The 24,330-nt window shown below is 41.9% G+C and overlaps 1 protein-coding gene and 2 long non-coding RNA genes across 4 annotated transcripts in view; 1 reads left to right on the top strand and 2 right to left on the bottom strand.

Annotated features, from left to right (window-relative positions):
• The window catches only part of pkd1a (polycystic kidney disease 1a), a 60,538-nt gene that overhangs the window by 6,163 nt on the left and 30,045 nt on the right, over positions 1 to 24,330 (top strand). For both annotated transcript variants that reach the window (XM_044027892.1, XM_044027890.1), the window contains exons 2-14: positions 10,286 to 10,357; positions 10,473 to 10,541; positions 11,320 to 11,391; positions 12,992 to 13,155; positions 14,022 to 14,272; positions 15,647 to 15,907; positions 16,264 to 16,432; positions 16,737 to 16,914; positions 19,625 to 19,839; positions 21,096 to 21,217; positions 21,325 to 21,475; positions 23,197 to 23,459; positions 23,757 to 24,137. In XM_044027892.1, coding sequence (XP_043883827.1) covers positions 10,286 to 10,357; positions 10,473 to 10,541; positions 11,320 to 11,391; positions 12,992 to 13,155; positions 14,022 to 14,272; positions 15,647 to 15,907; positions 16,264 to 16,432; positions 16,737 to 16,914; positions 19,625 to 19,839; positions 21,096 to 21,217; positions 21,325 to 21,475; positions 23,197 to 23,459; positions 23,757 to 24,137 — 2,368 coding nt within the window. The remainder of the gene's footprint in view (positions 1 to 10,285; positions 10,358 to 10,472; positions 10,542 to 11,319; positions 11,392 to 12,991; positions 13,156 to 14,021; positions 14,273 to 15,646; positions 15,908 to 16,263; positions 16,433 to 16,736; positions 16,915 to 19,624; positions 19,840 to 21,095; positions 21,218 to 21,324; positions 21,476 to 23,196; positions 23,460 to 23,756; positions 24,138 to 24,330) is intronic.
• Positions 10,515 to 12,260, bottom strand: LOC122770778. The gene is made up of 3 exons (XR_006360548.1): positions 12,230 to 12,260; positions 11,818 to 11,882; positions 10,515 to 10,573 (listed from the first exon to the last, which is right to left on the bottom strand). It is a non-coding gene; the product is annotated as an uncharacterized LOC122770778 (long non-coding RNA).
• On the bottom strand, positions 16,906 to 23,385 carry LOC122770777. Its single transcript, XR_006360547.1, has 3 exons — positions 23,183 to 23,385; positions 21,697 to 21,763; positions 16,906 to 18,173 (listed from the first exon to the last, which is right to left on the bottom strand). It is a non-coding gene; the product is annotated as an uncharacterized LOC122770777 (long non-coding RNA).

The following is a 24,330-nucleotide window of genomic DNA, read 5'->3' as shown; positions in this document are numbered from 1 at the left end:
AAGGTAATCTAAACGCGCTTTAACGGGGCCATAACAGAGGAGAGTTTTGGCTTTGCACTTGGCCATGAGGCTGCACAGCTGTCAGACAGACGAGACTCAATCCGAATTCCTCTTAGTTTTTGTTCCTTTCGTTTGTTCTCCTGTGCTCCTTCATAGGTGGTTATCATCTATATAATTATGGACACACACACACACACACACACACAAACTGATGTTAATGAAGTGGGAAAGAAAAGACTGAATGTACGCACCATATGCGAGGGGGATTTTGTTATGTTACCATAGTGATAGTAACTAATGACATCACTTGAAGAAGCACAGACATTCCAGAAAGCAATAAATAAGTGAAGGAACAGGGAGAGAGGAAGACGGGACAGCTCCCGCCGTCTCCTCCCCCTTTCGGCGCGTGTGTGTGTGTGTGTGTGTGTTTTAACTGCTGGTTACAGAAATGTCTTCGTTCATCATTAACTTGCTGAAGTCTGAAGTCGAGTGCAGACTGAAGAAGGAACTTATTTGTGTGGCTGTGTTTGGGTTCGGGTGTGTTGTTGGATGGGAGTATTTGTAGGTGATGCATCATGCACGACACGGAAGTTATTCTTTGACTTTGAAGCTTGTCTTTCAACCCCACACACACACCCACACACACACACGCTAGACTTGCACCAAAAGTACACTGCTGTGTCATACTCAGTCCTTCCTTCCAAACCTCCCAACCTCTGCCAGATGTGATGTGTTCACAGATGGAAAAGCCTGAAAAGGAAACAGATATACAGACTGGGAACTAACAGGGTAATGCAGAGGTTAAAATACATGTGTTGAAATATTTGCCAGTTGTCTTGGCTGAACCCTTCTGGAGATATCCTTCCTTTTATATCTGCTTGAAAAAATGTTATGTAATTTAAATGTGTGGTTGTTTTACTACGTTCTTCTGTGTGAGCTATTCCATCACGTCTAAAGAGAGTATGTGTTTTTATTCTTCTTTCTTATTGTTATTATTATTATTACAAGGTCATTGAGTTGACGCCTTTCATATCAGTCCTTTTACACAGTCTCTGTCTCTGTGTTAGTTGTTAGTTCAAGTGTCTATAAGAGATGTTAACACATACAGTATAACACTGCACAGTTTCCACAGAACTGCCTGGAAGCTGGACACTCGCATTTATAACATGACTGCTGGCAGAGACAGAGGGAAAAAAACTTACCCTAAAAAAAACCCTAATAAAATCTATGCCTTTCTTAAGTCTGCACTTTATCTCGCTATTAGAGCTTTGTCTTTTCTGGGTGGAAACTGAAGTAGTTCTATAAACATGTCATCACTGACTCAGAACTGTCTCGTCTAAACTTATAACTTGATACAATTGTATATCTGGTCCTGGTCTCTTTCTTCTGTCTTCTGCTACCTCATCTCCCTCTTGTCCTTTCTCTCCCCTCTTTCTGTCCCCCATTTTTCCTTTCACCCCAACTGGATGAGGCAGCTGGGTGCACATTTTTGAGTCATGATTGTTATGTTATGATTCTTGCGCTATACAATTGAATTGAAATTGAAATTGAAATTGAAGTTTACAAATGGTTCACTCTCCCATACCAAAGTCCATAGAAGAAAAACAATTATTTTTTTTAGCTTCCAGAGACACAAAAGCTGCTGTTGTACTTCTGCCACATTTCCGAATGAAGGGTTTCACTGTCCAACATAATATGTTTGAATGTACTAATGGATGCAGCAGTGAATTAAGGAAATAAAAGACCAAGAGACCTGCAGAACGTCTGTGTAATGAGTAAAAAAAAAATATACATAATTATAACCAAACGTGGGTGGGAGGCGGGTGGTCTCAATAATATATTTGTTTTTCTATAGCAAAACAAATTTTATAATGTGCATTATAAAATATATCACTCTCATCGAGCCAAAATGACTTTTATTTTGAAACTCAGAGGCTGCTGTCGTCAGTGAAGGAAGAAAAAGACAACTTGTGCACTCTTTGCATGGCTCCATTGCATTGCTATGTGCAATGAATGTGGAAGAGTGGAGCCGTTCATTTTCATGACGTATTTTGATCTTTGAGAGGCTTGGTCATAGTTAATTGAAATTTGTGCTGAGAATGTGCGTGTGAAAACGAAGCACGTCAGTATGAGAAGAGCCTGTGTGTTTTTAATCACAGTTATGAGTCAGGCTTGAATTAACATTGCATTTGACCTAATGGCGGTTAACCGGTTGGTCACGTTCCGTAGCTTCACAGGTATGGGCGGGTGCGGTTTTTAAAAAATGGACTGACTGAATGTACAAAACTTGAAGACGATACTCAGTGAATTCAGTGAACGTCTTAAGAGTCTTTGGTGCTTGGGTGCAAACGGGGACACGTCGAAGCTGAAGTCCAGACCCTGGTGCTGATGGTGGTTGGTGATCTATTATGACTGATGAAGGAGGAAGAATGATGGAGCAGCTGAGACGGCAAAGACTCGGTGGTGATGGGGAGGTGGAGGGTGAGCATGACGACAGAGCATGCGTTGATCGCAGCACTGACACCTCGCGAACATGACAGCTAGGAAGTGACAGTTCACATACTTGAGCAGATGAAAACTGGAAGTATGAGAATAAAACTGTGATTGAAGTCTTCCTGACTGGACTTACACCAGAGCTTCATTTAGGAAGGTTTTGCAGTATCCATTGAGAATTTCAATCTAACACCGAGTATGTGCCAAACAGGATGTCACAAAATACATATGGTAGTAGAAGAATGACCTTTAGAGCATTCATTTCATTGCATTTTGAGAAAACTCAACAGTGGAAAGGCAGCTTATGCTGCAAGAGTAGTTTGACAAGTTGGCATGGGTGTTATATGTATAATATATTCTCTTGAAATCTATTGAAACATTTTATTATTGTATAGAATAAGTAAGACAGGCAGGTAGGATGGAGCTAGAGGTGGACGATATGAAGACATTAGAAGGACTGGAACATGTTGACGACCTGCCAAGGCAGGCAGATGGTAGTGTCGTCTACAGGTCATATTCTATTCATCGCTGTTCTATGTTCTTGTGCAGATTCATTGGGGGGGAGGTTTCACACTATTTGCTAGTCCGCTTCATGCCTGCCCTAGAGAAACGATGAACAACAACAACAATCATAGCGAACTACGGGCAGTGCTGTGGATTCTCATTCCCTACCCTGTTTGATTCAGTGTATCGGGAAATGAGAGCAAAATGCAGGAGGAAAACAAGAACTCTACCTCTGGAATTGGTTTGCCTCCCCACAACAACAGTCATTTGCAGTTTGCAGTTTGCTTTTTAGGCGCCTAAAGAGACAGATTCCTAGACAATGTTCTGAGAGTGAAATTTAGACTGAAACAAACTACTTTAACACAGACATTTGATAAAGGCGGCGCCTATTAGAGGACGAGCAACTGAAGCTGTTATCATTTACCTCGCAAAAGTCTGCACTGTTTACCTTTTAAATCAAAATACAATGTTTGAGTGAAGCAAAACAGTCTGAGGCTGAGTGAACAAACTGATTCAAATCTGTTCAGAAATGGCCTAACTGCTCTTTTTAAAGCTACGTTTTTACATAGGGGAATAGTTTGGTTATACAGTTCAGTAACTTGCAAAATAGTAAAAACTTAATAGATGTAAGGAGCTTTATGTTAGAGTCATGCAACGTAACAGAGACATAAAAGCGTTTACTGTGAAATACAAGCAAAAAGGGAAAATGATACTGGCTTTAAAAAATGCCTTAAAACACCCACAATATCGTAAACATGATAAAGCTCCAGTGTGTAACTTCTGTTGCTAAGCACTGCTCGTGTTGCCACCACCTCAGATCACCCCAAGCTTTCTGAAAGGGGTGACGTGACTGTTAAACGTTTGTAGTGGTTTCTCCCTCCCTCCCTCCCTCGTGTTTGAGAGAACATGGTTTAATTCCTTAACCTAAATTCCTCTTTAGGGCTGTAATCAACCAAAGAAATTCTTGGTCGACTGAAGCCCTGAAATTTTGACTAATTGAAAATCCACTAATTGCATCTGCGCAATATACTATGTTAACACAAGAACTGTTGGAGGAATATTAAGATTATTTGGCTCCGTGCATGTCCTCGCGCAGAGCGAGACTGAACATAGCCATGTTTGTAGTCGAGCTGTGAAATTCGACTTTTTCATTTTCATTATATTTCATTATATTTTTGTGAAATGCTGCCACACTGCCGATGAAAAGCTCAAAATAGATTAAAGAACGTTCTTTTATCTGAAAACACCCCCATTTACACTTGGTACTTTCCTCAGATGACAATCAAATTAATCATAGACTGTATGACATTTACAACTCTGAAGTAACTGCAACAGTATTTCAGGTGGGAAATATCAAACTAATTTGACCACCATGTTCATCATGTTATCCATAAAACAAACAACTCTGAATGTTGCACTCTTAAAGTTTGTCTTGGCAATGACGCACAAAACATACACAAAAGAGAGTGAGCTACAGATTTTGCACATCGTCATTTGACCAACGTTAGTGATTCATCAAGTGCTGTGTAGTGGTATGAACTGCTTCACCTGAGAAAAACGCTTTGTTCCTGCATTTGTAAAGACGCGTACGCCTCCATTGTAAGTCTAGTAATTTGTAATATAATGGAAAAGATGAAGAAAAAAAGACGAGACCCAAAACCTGAGGGATTAGAGCAGCTGTAGCACAGGGGTGATAGTGGGTGGTCCGTTAAGAAGGGAAAAAGGCTGTACAGGCTGTGGTTCAGTCCGCAGCGTCTCCAATACCCATGTTGTGAAGTGTCCTTGGGCAGAATACTGAGGTTGGGGTGTGTGTGTGTGTTTTTTTGACAGCGCAGACCATTTGATAGATGTTTGATGTATTTTCTATGCAACCAATTTAAAAGTTTAACCTATTGCTCTGGGTTGTGTTAAGCAGTAAAATGTAGCAGGTGTTCACTGCAGAAGAATTGGATATATTTGATTTTTTTTTGCTTCAGCTTGACAGCATGAACATCATTCATCGACAGCGCGAACCATGGGAGTGGTAATTGGAGTTTTTTTTCCCCCTGCAGTAAGACACAAACATCCACGACTGCAGACTTAAAATGTCTGTGCAGCCTGTTCACTGCGCACAGAGAGCCGTGCACTCGGCGATATCACATAATAACACTCTTTATCCACGTTTGGGCTCAGAGTTAACAGGATTGTCACCATCTAACCTGTGAAATTAAAACCAGGACATGCCGTGCCACGTCGACACTGTCTATGAAAATTGGAGCAGTAAATGAAGTCAATACAGAAAGCGAAAAAAGAAGTGCTGAAGTGGCACAGACACAGACTGCAGCTGACGCTCTGCTTGTCCCGATGGTGTTGCATTTAAATCCAAAGGTGACACTTGTTGCGTTGCTTTCTACAGCTCAGATTCATTTGATAGATCTGCACACACTGCTCAGCAACATTCAGCCACTGCTGATGTGACTGGTGAGAAAGATGTTTATAATGTGCAAATAAAAACATAAACAGCGTGTCTGGTGTGCAAAGGTCTTTGTTTCTGTGGCTACAAGTGTTGGTTGGTTTCAATTAAATCAAGACAAAAACATCTCAACATTGAGATCCATGACAAAAATGGAATATAAATGGAAAAGAATAACATGAGTTAAAATTGCATAAATAAATATGGAATCTTTTTTTATTATTGTGAAGCACTTGGTGACTCGTGCTCCAGTACGATGGCTTGTGTTTTTATATTGATGGAATAATCCCTGCCGATGACAGCTGCCTGATGCTCATTACGTTACATTTCTCTGGGAAGCAGAAGTAGGTCCCACGGCACCATTGTTTACTAAAACATGCGTTTGCTGCCAAGATGTCGGGGGAACTTCACGAGAGTTCGCGTACAACCATGCAGGATTATCATGTGGAAATCTATAAAGCAAGTGGGAATGTGATGTCGTACTGAACTTGAACTATAGTAACCAGCTCCAATTTTCACTCAAGGCACCCCAGAGGCACTGCAAGTCTGAGACTCTCAGTTTATGACTTGAGTCATTAGTGAAAGTCGCACATTTGTTGACCAGAGAGGCGATGAGCAACGAGCGTAGGACGACTTTGCGTTTTCGTCTGCGTGTAAAAGTGTGCATATGTGAGTGCGTCACCCCGAGTGAGTGTGTTAAACTGCTGCACACAGCTGCCCTTCACTTGCCAGCTGGACACCAGACAACCCAGGCAGCAGCAGCTGGAAAAATGGACAGAATGTTCTAAAGAGGAGAGGAGAGGAGAGTGTTTAGGACCCAACCAGTCAGCCTGTGAAGCAAAATGTTGGGCCCCAATCTCTTCAATCAACACTTCATTCTCACAGCTCTCCATCCCATCTCCCTAATTTCATGCTCCTTCTCCTTGCAGTAGGGGAAGAACCAATCTACTCCTGAGATCTCTCCCTCACCTCTGTGTTAGGCACGAGGTGCTGGCTGGCAGCCCACACTGAGCCGATAGTTCTCCAGAGTTAGCCTGTGTCGCTCAGTCGCTGTCCCCCCCCCCCATAATTTATCTTCTGCTTCTTCTTCACGCTTGCCTCTTCCTCCTCCTCGTCCTCCTCCTCCTCCAACAACTCCATCAGCTTTAACTCCTCCTTTACTTTTGTCCTGCTTCTCTTCCAGTCAGACTCCTAAAGGTCTGCCTGGCCTTCAAATGTAAACAAAGCAGCAGAGCAACAGAGAGAGAAAGAGGAAAGAGATTGATAGAAGTTTGTGGGGGTGGGAGGGGTATCGGGCAGGCCAAGGGGGATGAAAGCGACCACAGAGCAGTCTGTGTTTAGTGGGTTAGTGGAGCGCTGGCTTTCACTTACAGGGACTTGGACCACTGCGCCACCACGACGAAGCAGATACAAATCTTCTCTACAATCAGACCTACAGAGTTTTCATCATCAGGGCTTTTTTTGTTATCATTTATGTGCAGAATTAAATCAGATGTACAGTCATTCTTCATTGTTCTTTGTCCTTTTTATTTCCCAAATTCCCTCAGTCATTCCCTTAGCGATTATTACGTACGTATGCACATTTTTAGCCATTTGAAATAGGGATGTTTTTTTCCAAATGGGAGCTGTGGCTGTGTTACCTGTGGGTAAAAAGCAACATTTCAGTCAGGCCAGTGGTTGAGGATGTAGGGTAGTGTAGGATTCATGTTAGGCATGGTTAGGGTTAGAGTAAGTCTCCAGGAAATGAATGTAAGTCTATGTAAAGTCCCCACAAGTGACCTACGACAGTGTGTGTGTGTGTGTGTGTGTTCTCATTCTCAGGCTCAGAATAAGTGGCACCAGACAGGCCTTATAAGGAGCGGTTAGATCACTGGCCACACCGTCAGTAAAACAGAACCATATGTGTGCTCTGTGTGTGTGTGTGTCTCTGTTTGTGTGTGTGTGTGTTTGTGTTCTGCAGGGTCTCTCTCTCTCTATATATTTCTTGTGTGTGTGTGTGTGAGTAAGTAAAACCATGTGTGGTCGGAGGTAGCTGAGAGAACGGAAGCCTGTTGTTAATAGACATGGTGAAGGTCACGTTATACTGTCATGTTAAACACACATATTATCTCACTCTCTCTGTCTCTGTCTTCATGCAGCGTTACTCTTCTCTTATGTAGTCGAGTAGTACACACATAAACACCTGGCGCGGACACAGACAGCATTACATAAGAGGAGGTGTCAGCCTAATGTGTGAGTGTGACCCATCAGTTCATGGGTGGAGCATCTTTCTGCCGTCCTGTTTCATCTACTGATGGGTTTAGCAGAGGAGGAATATCTCCCTCTCGCTCTCTCTCCCTCCCTCCCTCCCTTTCTCTCTCTTTTTTGGTCTCCATCTTTCTTACACAGCGTGTCTGGAATGTACAGATGTTTCCTTTTGGGAATGGGCGTCCTGCTCTTTTTTCACACACACACACAGAAAGAGTGAAAGAGAGAGAGAGAGAGAGAGAGAGGCGTGAGTGTGTTCCCATAACAGTCAAACTCATACACACATACTGTAAATTGGTTCTTTTAATTAGTTTCTGAGTGAATACACTCAAACGGGACTGTTCAACTTTTTCAAATTTTAGTATGTCAGTGCTTCTCTGCACACACGCACACGCACACACACACACTGTGTTTTTGGTCATCTTGGTGCTTGTTTATTTATTTTCTTTCCCCTTTTGTCTCATTGTTCTCACGTGCAGGCTCTCTGAGGAGGAGACTGAAGCTTAGCTTTGGCTCTGTCCTGCTTCCTCCTCTGCACTCCTGGTTTGTTTTGGCAACGCGCTCACACAGTTCAACCAATTTAGTTTTCTCACTTCCTGGCTCATTTATCTAGACTCCAACCCTAGTTTTGAAATAATGCTCGTGATTGTGTCATGGTCCTTTTGAGTTAACACCGTGTGTAATACGGGGACCAGCTTTTTAAACAATTCATGACGTACAGTAAATCATCATCTAATGTTTCTGACCATTTTTTGCTACCATTTTCTAACACCTAGTATTTATTTTAAACATATAAATCAGCCAGACTTCAGAAGTGAATCATCAGTAAAAAATCTCTCCTGCAGACACATCTGTGTGTCCTGTATTTTGGTAATGCATGTATACACACACATACTGTGTATGATCACACTTATATTCAGTCTTATATTAGGTTATTGAAGATGAATTGTTATTTGGCACATTTTTAGTTTTACAGAAACGTGAATGACATGTTTGAGGGTCATTTTGAAAACATCAATAAATACACAAGCTACTATTCATACTATACAATAAATATAAGCCTCAAAATGTATGTCTGGATTTATTTTAACCATAAAAGGGCCAGAAAATGTTCTGTGAGTAAGTGCTTTTGCCCATTTTTTCCAGAATAACTTTTAATATCTGGCAGTTATTTACAATTTACTGCATGTTAAAATATTGTATTAACAATTTAAAAAAAACAATATAGTTGTACACAAACTGTTTAAATGCTTTAAATCATATTTGAAATTAAAACAAAATTGAGTTTTTGTCTCAATGTCAGATTCGCTGATTTTTTTTCTTCCAGAAGCCGTCTGAATTTTTCCGATAGCACAAACCGCTACGTAATTACGGCAAGGCAAAGTGCACTTGTGCAAACGTGTCGTCTGCGATATGCTCGTGTCAAAGGGTTAACTCAATCTCTGTATTATTTTGCAAACAAAATAATACACTTGCACTTCAAGTCATATTGTAATGACAGATTACAATTTCTAATGGAAGAAAATCAATCAAATGCCATAAAAAAATGTGTGTGTCTGAGTCCTTAACTTCATATTCTTCTGGAGTATGGATTGGGGAACAGTGATCAACAGAGCAGTCTACTAACGGTTCTGTGTGTGTGTGTGTGTGTGTGTGTGTGTCCATCATCATTCATAAAAACTAAACAGAATTATTCTATCATTTTTTGTCTGTATCATCCAGCCCTAGTTTCATATATTTGTGACTCATGGATCATTGCAGTGCTCACACTTAACACAGAGAACGTCCATGCGTTTCTGTGCATTTATCTACCATAATAAACTCATCATAACATTATTATGTATGGAGTAGTACTACATCTATTCTCCTCTTGTGTCTCTCTGTACGAGAACATCACATCATCACAATGACATTAACCTGAAATGTCACCTGAAAGCTTAGAAAAACATATTCTATGACACTTACTGTACACTAGTAAGCACTAAGCGGGTTTGAAAGAATGACATTAGATCTTGTCCCATGTTAGGGGAGCAAAAGTCTTGATAACGCCGGCCTCTGCTGTATCAATCTGTGCCGGTCTTTTTTTAATCCGTCTCTTGTAGGTACCCCAGCTATGCTGAAGTACACAGTGTGCCATCATCTCTTGCGCCACAAATAAAAAAGGGATTATTTTTTGCTATTTTATGTGTTTGGAGCACTGAGCTGTTGAAAACATTGACTGGACCAAATGAAAAAGTAAAGGGTCACATTTTTTTTGCCATACAAAAAGATGATGTATGGCATTTTTAGTCGACAACAGCTGTATGATGTGTCATCACTAAAGCATTATTAACCAGAGGATTCTCTATTGTCATGTCCTTAGCGTTGTGGTCTTTGGCACAGCCACTCACATATTTAGAGTGTCTGGTTCTATTTATCGCCAGCTCTATGTTTTGTTTTTTTTTGTTCCAACTCTTTCACTTTCTCTCTCTACTTTACTATTATTACATTTGATGTCCTAGCACTTACCCATTCATGTTGTATGGTAAATGACATCAACTCGGCCTAAAACTGCACTTTAAGTGTGGATATTTTGGTTTGTTTCCACAGAGATCTTTCCAAGAACCACATCTCCTCCCTTGATACCAGCCTGTTAGATCGCCTCACCGGCCTCCGAGAGCTGTGAGTACACACACGACATTCTGCATTTGTCTGTTTGTGTTCTTTTATATTCCCAATCGATCCATCAGAACCTTTGTGATTCCATTTAATTATGTCTATATACTCTATGTGTCAGGTATCTTCAAGAGAATCGGATCAATGTTCTCCCCAGAGGGATATTCTGCTGTGGGCCACTGTCAGTTGTGTAAGTCTGGAGAAGTTGAGGACCTGGAAAGTCTGTGGTTGTGAGTGGAGTGAAGGAGAGAGGAGTAAGGGAGAAGGAGGAAGATGAATAAGAGAGAGAGAGAGAAAGGTTTGGTTTAGTCTGGATTTAAGTAGGCAGAAATCCCAGGAGGGAGCTTGCTGAACCAGAGAGCATTCACATTAAAACACACACACACACAGCAATCGCTGCACAATTAAGTTCAATTACAGCTTACTGCTCCAGGCTCCCACTACCTCCTTCTATCCCTCTCTCCATCTGTCCATGTCTCCCTTCCTTCATCCATTACCTTATTTCTTCCACCCACTGAATGATGGGTGTTTAAGCATATGTGTGTGTGTACGTGCACGTGCGTTCGTGTGTGTGTGTGTGTTTGAGAGAGAGAGAGAGACTGGTGGTTTCCATCAGTTCCTTCCAAAACCACCACACAACGGCCCCATTATGCATCCTACTGGATAGAGGGAGGGAGAGGGAGGAGTGAAAGACATGAAGGAGAGCAGCATGGAAACAAAACGTGGAGAGCAGAAGTGTAGAAATATCACAATTTTGAAAATGCTTGATTCTAATTCAGCCATTCACTCATGTGTTGTGTTGTGCACATGTTGAGTGCCATTTCTGTGTATAGAGAATTGTCATTTTAAAAATCCTCACGTGTTTACAGTCGGAAAAAAATATCATTTACTTTCATCCAGTGGAGAGAAAAAAAAGTCTTGCACCTCTTTGACTGTGACAGTGATTTGTCCGTTTTGTTTCCCTTCAGCGATTTGAGCAACAACCAAATCACCACCATCGAAGAGAGAATCTGTGACAACCTATGCAATTTGACTCAAATGTAAGTAAAGCACAATACGCTGTTAGTTTGTCTCTCGCTCTATTATATACATACATATATATATATATATATATATATATACATATATACATATATATATATACCTTCCCACCTGATGTAAACACACATGGACATATATAGATACAGTACATCATGCATACTTAAATTAAAAGCAGCATGTTTACAGTTCGCTCCCCTAAACATACGATAAATGAGGAGGTATAGACTGACGATGTTAAGAAGGACCTGTGTCAGCTGGGATTGGCTCCATCTCTCCCTGTGACCCTCAGGGGATCCTGAATAATTCAAATCTCCTTTTCCATCTGTCACTACAATTTTGGTTATTGTCCTTCTCCATAATATACCACCACACTCTGCTCTCTCCTTTTCCTTCACTTTCCTTTGCTGTTTCTGATTTTTTTTTACCTTTATCTTTGCCGCAGAGACTAATCAGGACAATCTCGTCTCATCTCATCTTGTTTCATTGAAAGCTGCAGGAAAAGCACATTAGTTATACTCAGTGTTGTAATGTAACAAAGTACAAATATTTTGTTATTGTACCTACGTAGAATTTTCACACATCTGTACTTTACTTCGTTACTTATATTTCTGACAACCTTTACTCCACTACATTTCCTAAATAAAATGTATACTTTTACTCTGATACATTTCCCTTAACCATATTCATTACTCGTTACTACAAAATAAAAGTTGGTGACCAAATGCTTATTTGTTGTCGCTAGTTGTTTTTAGCTGCACCAGCTGTTAGACACTCAGCTATTAGCCGCAGATTTCGGCTCCAAGTGGACTTAAAACACACCAGCGGCTCGTTGTTTACCGTGTCCGACACCAAGTCTCTGGTCTCCGGGTTTCTGTTGTACACTCCGGACGCCAGGTTTCAGCTCTCAGCTGGTGAGCTAGTGAGAGAGAGAGAGAGAGAGAGAGAGAGAGAGAGAGAGAGAGAGAGAGAGAGCGGGAGAGAGCTTGTCACCATTCATGACAGAAGGTTCATTTTAATGTTGAGAAAGTTGTTTTCAAAGTAAAGCTGTGTCAAAAGCAGCATTGTTTTGACACAGCCTTACTTTTCAAAGTAAGCATGACACAATCAAGCAAGTCAAAAATTATATATATATTATATATTATATTTGGATCAGGAAGCAACAAAGCTGAAGTTGGCATCTGGCCGTGATGGCAAACTCCTATATTTTTTACGTTATGGCGCCATTGTCTTCATCATCGTCATCCTAAAAAGTAAAGGTCATGATGAATGAATGATGAAATTCCATCACTGATATGAAAGCTCATATTGAATGGGTGCAGTTACAAAAGACAACATTAACAGACAAATAAATCACATGAAGAGAACGTCTGGTGTGTAAAGTCCTTGAAGCCTGATGTATTCATATTTTGAATGTGTTTACTGAGTGACGGAGAATGACCAAAAAAGGGTTGTCACTTCCTGAGGGATCCACTAAAACCTATTGCTCCTGTTACTATTTATCCACCTCAATTTTATCTAGAAGTGAAAATTGAATTGGAAAACAAAGCACAGATATGGATACCGTCTCACCAGTTCTTTGTCCTGTGTCCTCTTCTCTAGCGACCTGAGCCGCAACCCCTTTGACTGTGACTGTAAGCTGTTCAGATTGGTCAGCTGGCTCCAGGAGAAAGGCGTGCGGGTTCGGCGACCGGACGCCATGCTCTGCAGCCATCCTCCTGAACTCCGTCACCAGCCGCTGCTCAACGTCAGCCTGCTCACCTGTGGTATGAACCAAAAATCTCTGTCAAAACAATAACATAAGAGCGACTTTGATGAAGCTGGGAAGCAGCGTAGGATCATGGGAATCTTTGGTTCCCGTGTGTGTTTGATCTTTAAGCAGCAGCAGCAGAAGGTGCAGCAAACAGTCATGAGTCGTCGTGACATTAGTGACAAATACACAAAAATATTTCCTTCTTCTCTCTGATGTTTCATAGGGGTTTTCCCTGGAAGTTAAAGCAGGTCCCAGGTAAAGGGAATGACGCCATTAAAAAAAAGGTGGCCACAAATGAAACAGTGAATAGAAATGTGGATTTCTACGAATTTTGATAGTGTTCCAAACATTTTGTGTAATTTAAGTACACTTTTCAACACAATATACAATGTTAGTCTTAATGCAAAAATGTAATCTTCAAGTTTCCAAGTCGCAAAAATCACAAAAATATGCACCGTGAAAGAAATAATGAGGCACCTTTTTTTTTCTTTTTCTTTTTTTTTTTTGCAGTAAATGAAGTTTTTCTTGCAGTTCTTGTGAAGGGTGAGCTGTTTTTGATCCTGGTGCCTGAGAGGCTCAGCTCATGGAAAGAATTAAAGACATCCATCATCTGCATGCTCAATGATAAGCAGGCAGACTAAATCCATAATAATTGCTTTTGGGTTGAGAACCCAGATAAAAGGACAAAATAATCTTCTGTGTTATGAATTCTTTGTGACAGGAATTTCAGACATCAGTGCAATAAACCATTTGACCTCTTTTGCTGGTTATTGGTGGAAGTGGAAGTCTGACGCTGCTTAACAGAATAAATGAAATATGACATCAATTATTTAATTTGTGTTAAGGCATCCTTACATTTTTTTTTTGTCTGTTCCTCAGGTCTGAACTACGCAGCATGTCTTGAAGACAGCAGCAGTGTAGGAGTGGGGCGGAGTGAGCTTGTTATCTTCTCTTCCTCCACACCGGGAAACTTCACACGCGAGCAGTGTAACAGTGTGTGCTTTGCCGCATCACACCGCTACGGTGGCCTGGGGGCAAGACACGAGTGTCTCTGCAGCACAAACTCGGAGCCCAACTTCATCAGTGAATCTCAGTGTTCTGCCGCCTGCACTAACCCCCACGTTATGAAGGTACGGTGCACACTCAGAGTCCCACTAATAATCACTCTGTGCCATGGTTCTCAAACTGCGGTACGTGTAGCTTCCTCTGGTGGAAGAAAATCAGAAATACTGTATGACTGTATATACCAGGGTGTGTGATCAGAGTGGAGCACAGAAAATAACAAAAAAAACTAGAATAAATTAATTAGAGTCACCATGTCTCTCGCTCCATCTTAATCTAATCTCACTGAAGTATATGTGAGGAACAGAATGATGAGAGAGCACATGATCTTCTCGCGCCGTCCATTTACACTACTGTATTTAAACACTGGTGATAATGGTGTTACTTTGAGAGCTCAATATTTTCTCAAGTGGTAAAAAAAAAAAAACAACCTTTGAGAACCACTGACTCAGTACATTTACATGACGTTATCCAATCCAATCCAACTTAACTTGTAAAGCACTTTAAAACAGCCACAGTGAACTAAAGTGCATAATAGGGCATGCATCTAAAACTACAATAAATGAAAACATGTACTAACCATAATAAAAACAGGTCAAATAAAATAAGTGAAACCAAAAACAGACTTAAATGGAAAATAACATCAACAACTTAAATAGTGTCAAAAGCCAATAGAAAGAGGTGAGTTTTGAGAAGAGATTTAAAAACAGGCAGGGAGGAGGAGGCATTTCATTCCACTGTTTTGGGGCCACAGCAGCAAATGCACGGTGTGTGAGGGTGTAGCAGCTCAGAGAGGTAGGGTGGGGAAAGGCCATTAAGGGATTTAAAAACAAACAAAATAATTTTAAAATATGTCATTAGACAAAAAATGAATTATTGTGTTATTGACTTAAAATACATGTCAAACATGTTAGTCCGACAGGAATTCTACTTCACTACTACATTAAATTCTCTAAAGTAGGACTAACACACCCAGATAACGTGTTTGGGAGTCAAACTACTACAGCGTGTTTACCTTTAGGGCACATTTGTCTCAGTTCTGAAGCTGCAACACAAAAGAATAAAAAACTGTTAGAAAAACATGGCAAAGTTCAGGCTGCAACATTTTTCTAGACTGATGAGGAGACCAGTAATTGTGTGCTCTGTCCTCATAAAGTATTGGATATTTTTAGGTTCTTTTGTAAACACATTATCAAGGATTCCCTCTAAACCTTCCAATAAACTGCCGTTTGCTTCCTGCTGGAGAGAAACCCAGAACTCCCAACTGTAAATAATTTTTACGTTTAATGAAAAATTGCATTTCTACTGAGAAATCACAACAGCAACAGTGAAACCACACAAACATCTGAACACTCGCCAGCAAATAAATGACTATTTCACATTTAAATACTGTACAACCTCCTCCTGCTCCTCTTCCTCACATGGTCTCCTTTGATTCACAGGAATGTGGGTGGACTCTGGCTCACGATGTCTTTGCGGTGGACTTCTCCATCTCACTGAAGCCTCTCCCGCTGCAAAGTGTCCTTGACCCCATCACTCTGGCAGCCGTCTCCTCTGTTACTCCGGTGACGCTGTCCTGGGACTTTGGTGATCTTTCACCACGGGTCAACACTACAGGAACCGGCCTGACCACAGCGACTCATAAATACGGGCTTCCCGGACAATATGCCGTCAGCGTGATGGCCTGGGCTGGAAACAAGGAGGTGAAAGAGAATGCGATTTATAAAACATGATACAGAACTGATATATTGTAAAATCATTTTCTCCCCATGAATGACATTTCCACCAGCTTGACAAACAGAAACAGCTGAAAGTAGCAATTGATTATTGTTTATCCATGTTATCTGCAATCCAGTTTCCCCAGAATGGTATTTTCTTTTCTTACAGCAGTAGCTTAGTGAACACTGAGTTGGCAAAGCTAAAAAAAATATAAATATAATTATCAGTACTATGGAAATACAACTGTTACTTACACTGTTTATATACACGGTTAAAAAAGAACAGCAAGTTTTATCCTTTTAATGCATTCTGTAATTCCACGCTGTGTATTCATGTTCAGGTCTCTGCACGTAAACAAGTGGAGGTGACGGTTCCTCCCAAGCTGGAGCTGCGTTGTCCGTCTCTTGTTGTGGCCAATCAGAGCTTAGAGTTCACACTTGTCAGCTGGGGGGCCGTTGGTGTGGACGTAAACTGGAAGATCACAAAGGATGGCGTCCAGGTTGCTAAAGGTAAGTGGATAATGACTCTGCACTGATGGCCAGCCGGAAGTTGTTAGCTTTGTGCCACCATTTCTGTTCTGCTCTGAACAAAGCCTCTCTGAATGTCAGTTTATCTTCTCAACTGACAGCTCTGTTTAAATGGAAATGCTTTCAGAGCAGCACGAGTGTGCTCTGAATTGAAAAAGGGCCTCAAAAGCACTCAATTCTTTGCAACCAAGGAGTTACATTTTTTTCTTTCAGCAGCAAGACTGCTGTATCTTTTAATGAGGTTGTGTTCCCAGAAATAACGTGTCTCCCATCTGTCCTCCTCCAGCCTCCCCTCACTGTCCAAAAGATGGGGTGTACCACGCCGAGTCCTCACGCTGTTTCCAGATAGTTCCAGGGGAGTTGAGTTGGAGCGATGCTCGACAACAATGTTCAGACCGTGGCGGGGATTTGGCGATAGTCAGGAGTGATGCTCTGTGTAACCTGCTGGCACCCAAAGTCACACAGTGAGTGTTTTATTCCTCGTCTTTATAGAGTACACAAATGGGACTTCAGTTGTCCCCCTCTGTGGAATTGCTTTTTAGGGTTTATTCTCAGTCTTACTTGTGTAATTAGTAATCCTGTTTGTATTACAGTGTGCTGTTAACACAAATATATACATGGCCACATATTTCTCTGCTTCAGAAGAAGAGCTTTGACACTGCATTAGGTTAGCAGGTACAAAACAAACACCGTGTCAGTGCACTCCCCTAACGGTTGTTTTTCAAAAAAATATCACAAATCTGTATCTGGATCATCATCAAACTCTCATCTAGTCCTTCAGCCATAACCTACATCCACAGAAAATGAAATCTAAAACCTGTTCTGAACTATCTGAGTTATTCTGCTCACAGACAGACAGATAAACAAACGCAATGTCCTCGATGGAGGTGATAACCTGCAAGATCTGTGACAGTCTGACATCCTGAGCCAAAAAAACACAGACAACAAAAGAGATGTCTCCCTTTCAATCAGCGAAAAACACAAAAGAAGATGGAAAAAGTACACGGTTTACAAAGCTGTGTGTGTTTTCTTGCTTCTCCCCTCATGTCACTGTATGAGCTCCTATTTGTCTGAATTCATGTGTGTGTGTTGTCTTAAAGTTAATCAAGTGCTCTGCTTTATTTAGTTTTATTCATCTATTACGTTTTATGTCTCTTGTTTCCACTTGTTCTGTGGCTGCACTAAAATGCTGGAATGCTGTGTAGTTCTCACAGTGTGGTGCATGTTCAGATGCGTGCGACGTCAGAGCTTTGCCTTGGCAACAATGCAGTGTCTTAAGAAAAAAAAAAGAAAAAGCATTGCGTCTTTGTTTTATATACTGTACATGTGTGTGTAAAGTACAGTGCGTAACATTCGTATGACCTTGTGCTGCTCTGACGGCCTCCATTAAGTTGGAGAATGTCGCAAAAACCACATCTGTATTAGCACAGCTGCATCGCTACTTTGACACCCTGGAAGGAGGAGTTCATGGCGTGTGCGTGTTAATGTGAGGGTAGAGGCCCTGCCCTCACAGACTGAAGTGAATGAGCGGAGAGAAAAAAAAGAAAACCTGCTGCGGATGGAGGGATGTTTCTCCACCCCCTTGCTTATATAAGGAACTTGTTTTTTCCCCCACAAAGATCCTTTTTCTTGTTCGCTCTCTGCTTGTATTTTGTAACCCCCTGTCCAGTCTCTCTTAGATGTCGTTTTCACAGATGTGAGTCGTCAGCCAGTGTAGAAAAGTCTGAAAGAATACAAGATGGATGGAAAGTCAGTGCAATACAATAGAGACTGTGTGTCACACAGTTCGAAGGAAGGCCATGCTGTTTTCACTTTAAAGGTACAGTGTGTGGGATTTAGCAACATCTATTAACAACAATAATAACAATTACTTATTTATAAAGCGGCTTTCATGAAACCTAAGGTCGCTGTACAAGTAGGAAAACAGAAAAATGGCAAACAATCACGTGGCAAAAAACTTGTGTCGCCTCAGCCGTGATTGAAACGACTCCAGAGTTCTAGAGCGTTGGAGCGGCGGCGCTGGAAGCCCTGTTGCCAAATTTCAGCCTGCAGGTGCTGGGGATGGAGAGGAGACCGAGGTCAGCAGACCACAGGTTCCACGAGGGACGGTGCACATGGAGGAGGTCGCAGAGATAATGTGGAGCAAGTGAACGGAGAGACTTGTAGCAGAGGAGGAGAAGCTTGAATGTGATCCAGAACTTAACGGGGAGCCAGTGCAGTTGTTTCAGCATGGGGGAGAACCCTGGAAGCAGAGTTCTGGACATGTTGGAGCCTCTTCAGGGGTTTTCTTGGGGGACCCCAAACAGGACGGCATTGCAGTAGTCCAGGCATGGATGAGCGACTGAATCAGGGAGCAACGGCCAGATTCGGGAGACTTTTTTGAGATGGATAAAGGCAGATTTTGTGACAGATTTGATGTGTGTGTTAAATGATAGAGTTGAGTCCATAAAGGCACCCAGGTTTGCGAACCTCCGTGGACAGTGAAGTGGTGACGTCATCGACAGAGATCTATTGGTGAAGTTTCACATTGCAGCTGAATTTCTCCCACCTCACCTTTTCCATCCCAGCATGTAGTCAAATCTACGGTTGCCTTCCGTTATCATGAAGTTCGAGTCTGTCCATTAAAAAACGTAAATATAAAGGGCTCAGTCTGTGGTAATAAATACAACAACTCTTACATTCAGATGACACCTCACTCTTACACACTGGACCTTTAACTGTTTCGGCAGGAAAGAAAACATAGAGTGGGAATGTGCTGTCCATTAGTGGAGAGGAAATCCAATTATTGTGTCGTAATCACAGCGACATACTACCTATCTGACATCGCCTCTGGGATCTACCCCGGGGGTTCAATCAGAATCCATTTTCCTGCTCTCTCCTCCCTGCACTTATTGATTGCTGAAGGCCAGCTGGTGCATAATTCAGTGTCACCTATTGTGACATGTATTGATTTGGGTCGAGTCACTGTAGCGTGTTTTGTGTGCTGTGCTGTGTCCTGTATAACGGCACAGTTCACAATTACGTGGACGATGCGGGCGTTTTTTTAGAAATGTCTAGGATCATGTCGTGTGGAATTTTCTCTCACATTTGGTAGCGATTGGGCGCATGAGACAGTTTCCTAGCTGTCAAGCAGTCGCTGTGCTAACCTGTGTTACCTGTCTCTTCCTGCCTCAGGGAACGAGGTGTGTGGCTGGGCTTGAGTGATGTTAACTCTCCAGGAAAGCTGCACTGGGTGAACGGCTCTGACGCACAGGATGGGGAGGAGGGCCCGTCGCCTCGTTCCCCGATCCCCCGTGGAAACGTGTGCGTGTCCCTCAATCAGCATGGTCAGACGAGTTCACACCCATGCACTGCCAAGCGTGCCTTTGTCTGCCAATACAGTCCTCAGGGTAGGCTCCTCACATCCACACACACACACACTGACGCACATCCAAAACAATATGCTGCACTTCGGTAACCTAGAAAGTCATAATCACAGGAAGAAAGCCGAGGCACAGTTTCCACAGAAATGCTGTTGTTGTTGTTTTTTTCCTTCTGTTTGTTGTCAAACTTCTTGTAAATTAAGATGTGGCACAAACACGACGTGGAGGAGCAAAAATCAAACAACCTTCACAGCTAATTATGAAATTGGCTCCCTGAAGCACCTTTTATAATAGGAGCACACTTGGCTTCGATTCAAATTGCTCCTTGTGTGTTCATGCACAGTCCTCCATCATTTCCCACATTATGATTACATCTGAGTAATATCTCATTTTCATGATGAAGTGCAAAGATGAAAGGAAACATTGCCGCGTGGAGCGCTGGAGTAATGTAATATTTATGTCACCTAAAACACAACTAATAATAACGTAATAAAAAATCTGAATGCTGCTTTATCCATAATAGTCAGCCTGAAGTGGCTCCCATTTTAAACGGCAGGTAGCCACTAATAAAATGAACAGCTAACCTTAATGTTAATTGATGTTAAATCATATTAAGAAATGAAAATAATCTCAGTTTTTCCCCTTCCAAATACTTAGTGTTGTTAGTTGCAGGCAAATTAAAAATGTATACTGTGCTGATGCAACCAATTTTCACCACTCAAGTTAGTTTTTGGAAGTGGGTTTGCTCCACAGGAAGAGCCTTAATGAGGCAGAATTCAGCCGTCAGTGACGTCTGAACTGTGTGTTTTTACATGTGGATCTTTGAGAGGACATGTGGGCTGAAGTTCCTCACAACTTTAGAGGGACTGTACGTGAATAAAGGCCTGGTTTTAGGTTAACCCATAGAACACAGGGCATTTCGGCTGCTTTTTATTCCGTTACAGTGTTAAAACGTACAGAGGCTATAAGAATGTGCATTACGGAGAGTTTATATCTTTAATTTTCACCAACTTTATAAACACACCTCAGCAAAAAGTGCTTGGAATGTTTAAATCGGATTGATTTTAGGGAAATTTGGAAATTCGTCACAGTTCAAAGTTCACTTGGCTCATTTTTATGAACAAAAATGAAAGACAAATGGTCTATTTTGTGACTTCTGCACAATTATTGCTACTTTATATCACTGCTACAAATGCGATATAAAAATGAATCTCAACTTTGAAGACAAAAACACATCTTCTCCTCCTTGTCACTTTGGCTTCATTCTGTTTCTGCCTCTACAGTGCATGTGCCAGATGCAGGGATCTATATGGTGGGGCTGCCTGTGTTTGCCTCCCACAATCCTTTGCAGCGTGTCCCATCTTCTCCACTCACTGCTCCACAACCTCCCAGCAGTGGCATAGAGGTGAGGTGTCAGGTTTCAGCCTGTCAGTATTCATGACGTACATGTATCAGGCTGATCTGCTCGAACTTGTATTAAACTTAAGGTTTTTTTTTCCCTTTCTCACTCAGGTGCTGCTGTTCCCAGCGCTTAGCTTTGTACAGGCAGGTCGTCTGTCCTCCCTGGAGTTTCTCACTCAAGAACTGGGCTCACAAATCCATGTGCGATTCCAGCTGTACAGGCCACATTGTCACCATCCAGGCCAGCACCTGCTGCTGCCCAGTGAGTCGCATGCAAAAGCACAGACATACACTGACCCACATTAACCACACACTCCTGGTGAATATCAGCTGGTGTCAAACAAAACATATAAGCCACCTGCACTCACACCTTTCAGATGGCAAAACAATAACACACACACTGACCCACCTTGTCTGAAGTTGTTAGGTACATAAATGTGAAAGTGATGGAGACAGAGAATAAAAGAGACAAATCAAGGTCACCTCCCTTCTGAGCTCCTTCCTGTCCCCGTCCAGACAAACACCACAGGACTCTCTCTGCAACACTTTGCTGAAACATGGAAAAAGAAAAAAGAATTGAGATGCTTTTCATGTTTTTTTTTTGGGGGGGGAGGGGGTTACATCTCCATCGAGGCGAAGTAGAAAGATGTGCAGCAGACAAAGAAGCTGACACAGGTGCACACGGAAGATGTGAGGGACAAATTCACAGAGAGAGGAGTTGCTAGTTAAAGACACTCGAGCACATTTTCTGAAAAAGCGTCCATTTATAATTTGGGGAAGGCATCAGCAGGAGACAGTGGACACATAATTGCGTAAAGCAACTCAATTATTAATGATGCAGATAGCAAGTTTGCTCTACCCCACTCAGAGCTGGAAGTGAGCCCAGTGTGGTAATTATGCTCCCAGTGTGTTACACACAAATGATCGCACACTTGTGTTTTGGGACATTTGTTTGTTTGATCCAGTAATTCTTTGCTTTATTTGCAGCTTCGCTCCGCTGGGCGTGTCAGATGTAAGCTGTCAGGCAAAACTACAATGAGACCAGAGCTTTAGGGTCAGATTTGTTTGTCCAATGTTTTTATGCTGGAGGCAGCTGCCACCAGTTGTCGCTAGAGGCGTTATGTTTTCAGGTTGTCCTTCCGTCTATGTGTGTCTGTGTGTATGTGTGTGTCACACTCTCAGGAACATCAATGTCACAATGTTGTTGTGGAATGGAAAAGTTCACTTGGATCAAGGATGAACTGATTAAATTTAATGTGCCCTTGCAACACGAGAATTCACAAGCTGATAATGAGGATATACACCAACTTAAGGTCACTACTAGTGATTATTTTCTTGATTAATCAATTAGTCATTTGGTCCATAAAATGGAAAACCTTTTAAATGATGATGAACTCAAATATTTTATACGGTTTTAATAATTTCTTTGTAATTACGGAGAAGAATCCCAAACATATTCACACTGAAGAAGCAGACAAATCAATTCATTGATTATCAAAATAGTTGGTGAATAATTTAGCAGTCAATCAATAATGGATGAATTGTTGCAGTCGTACAGCAAACACATTGACTTACACATTCTTTTTCATGACATAGTGTAAGTCTGCACACACATGAATCATTGAGACTGGGTCAGGACCTATAGGTGGGTAGCGGGGGATTCTTTTTTTCAACCATGAAGTTGTGATTCACTTATCAAACATGTGCAGTATATTTTGGAAATGGCTGGTTTAACTTTTCAAAATAAAATCAGGTGTTTCAGAAATGGCCAGATAATTTGTCATTTTATACACAAATTTGTTATAATGAACTATGTATGACCCTGTACTATAATATATAAAATGTATATTTTTAATTTAATCTCTACCTGCTTACTATTTTATAATTAAATAGCAGGCAGGTACAGATTTGGCTTCTTTTGTATTCTGTTCTGACTTATAATAAATGTAGTAAAAGAGACATACTGTACCTTTTGTGTTTCAGGTTGTGGAGGACCAGCGTGTGCTCCAGTGGCCGTTTGTGTCCCAAACAACACAAAGACTAGTGATCCGCCCTCTTGTCCTCCGCTGGAGCAGTGGTGTCCCTTCCAGCACCGGTGCTTGGCTCTGTCTAGTCCCTGCCAACCATCGTCCTGTCCAAACTGCACCCAGACTCACCGCCTGCCCCCTGGGGCACTGAGGCCCCGCTACACTCTGCAAAAAGAGGTGGTCTTCACTCTACCTGCGGGACCAGCTGCACATGTAGTGGTGAGAGGATTTACTTTAGCCTCCAGTTTGTGTGTGTGTGTTTTTGCTTTGGAAACAGAAAAAGTTGATGACTTCCAGCTTTAGTTTGAGAGTGTTTACAGCCAGATAGGATAAACAGTTCAATGACTGCAGCTGTTGTGCAAGGTCTGCACTGTTATTGCAACAATAGAAGCGGATTATGATGGTTTGATAAAGAATACACTTGAGAAGGTGCGACCTTACTTTCACATGCATGTCTGTAATCTGTTGTTGCCTGTAATTTAGACTCTCCCGGTCACGTGGTCTCGTCTTTCGCAGGTACAAGAATGCTTGGAGGACCTCCTGGTTTCGCGCGGTGACGTCATCGCGCTGCAGCACGACGCTGGCCCAGAGTCTTTACTCCGCTGCCAGTCCTCCTCACACTCACTGTGGCGACAACCTGTTTTAGTCCTCAACCAGTCGGAGTGGTTCTGGAACAACACCACCAGACTGTCGGCGGATAGATGGGCTGAACCTGACGCTGACCCTCTGCCTGACCCAGAGCTAGACGTGGAGATGTTGGTACAGGACGGAGAGGGCGGCTGGCTGGAGGACGCGGTCTGCCCTGTCCGATTGCTCTATGCGGGACACAGTGAGACCCAGCTGCAGGGAGCACAACTGTCTGCTGGTTTACCCCAGCCTGGACTGTACAGCCTGCTGGTAAGACAACAGAGGAACATGTCATTTCCCAGCATGCAACTGGCAGATATCAGCAAGTGTGAGGAGGCCACACAGAAATGTGCAATATAAAATATATACATTGTGCAGTTTTTGACTCCCAAGTCAGATAGAGCTAATATTCAGATCGAACATTTTGGTGTTAAATTACATGTAATAGGAGCTTATGTTCAAA

The sequence above is a fragment of the Solea senegalensis genome, linkage group LG6, assembly GCF_019176455.1.
Source record: "Solea senegalensis isolate Sse05_10M linkage group LG6, IFAPA_SoseM_1, whole genome shotgun sequence".
Classification (NCBI taxonomy): domain Eukaryota; kingdom Metazoa; phylum Chordata; class Actinopteri; order Pleuronectiformes; family Soleidae; genus Solea; species Solea senegalensis.
This window is presented reverse-complemented; position numbering and strand designations above follow the sequence as displayed.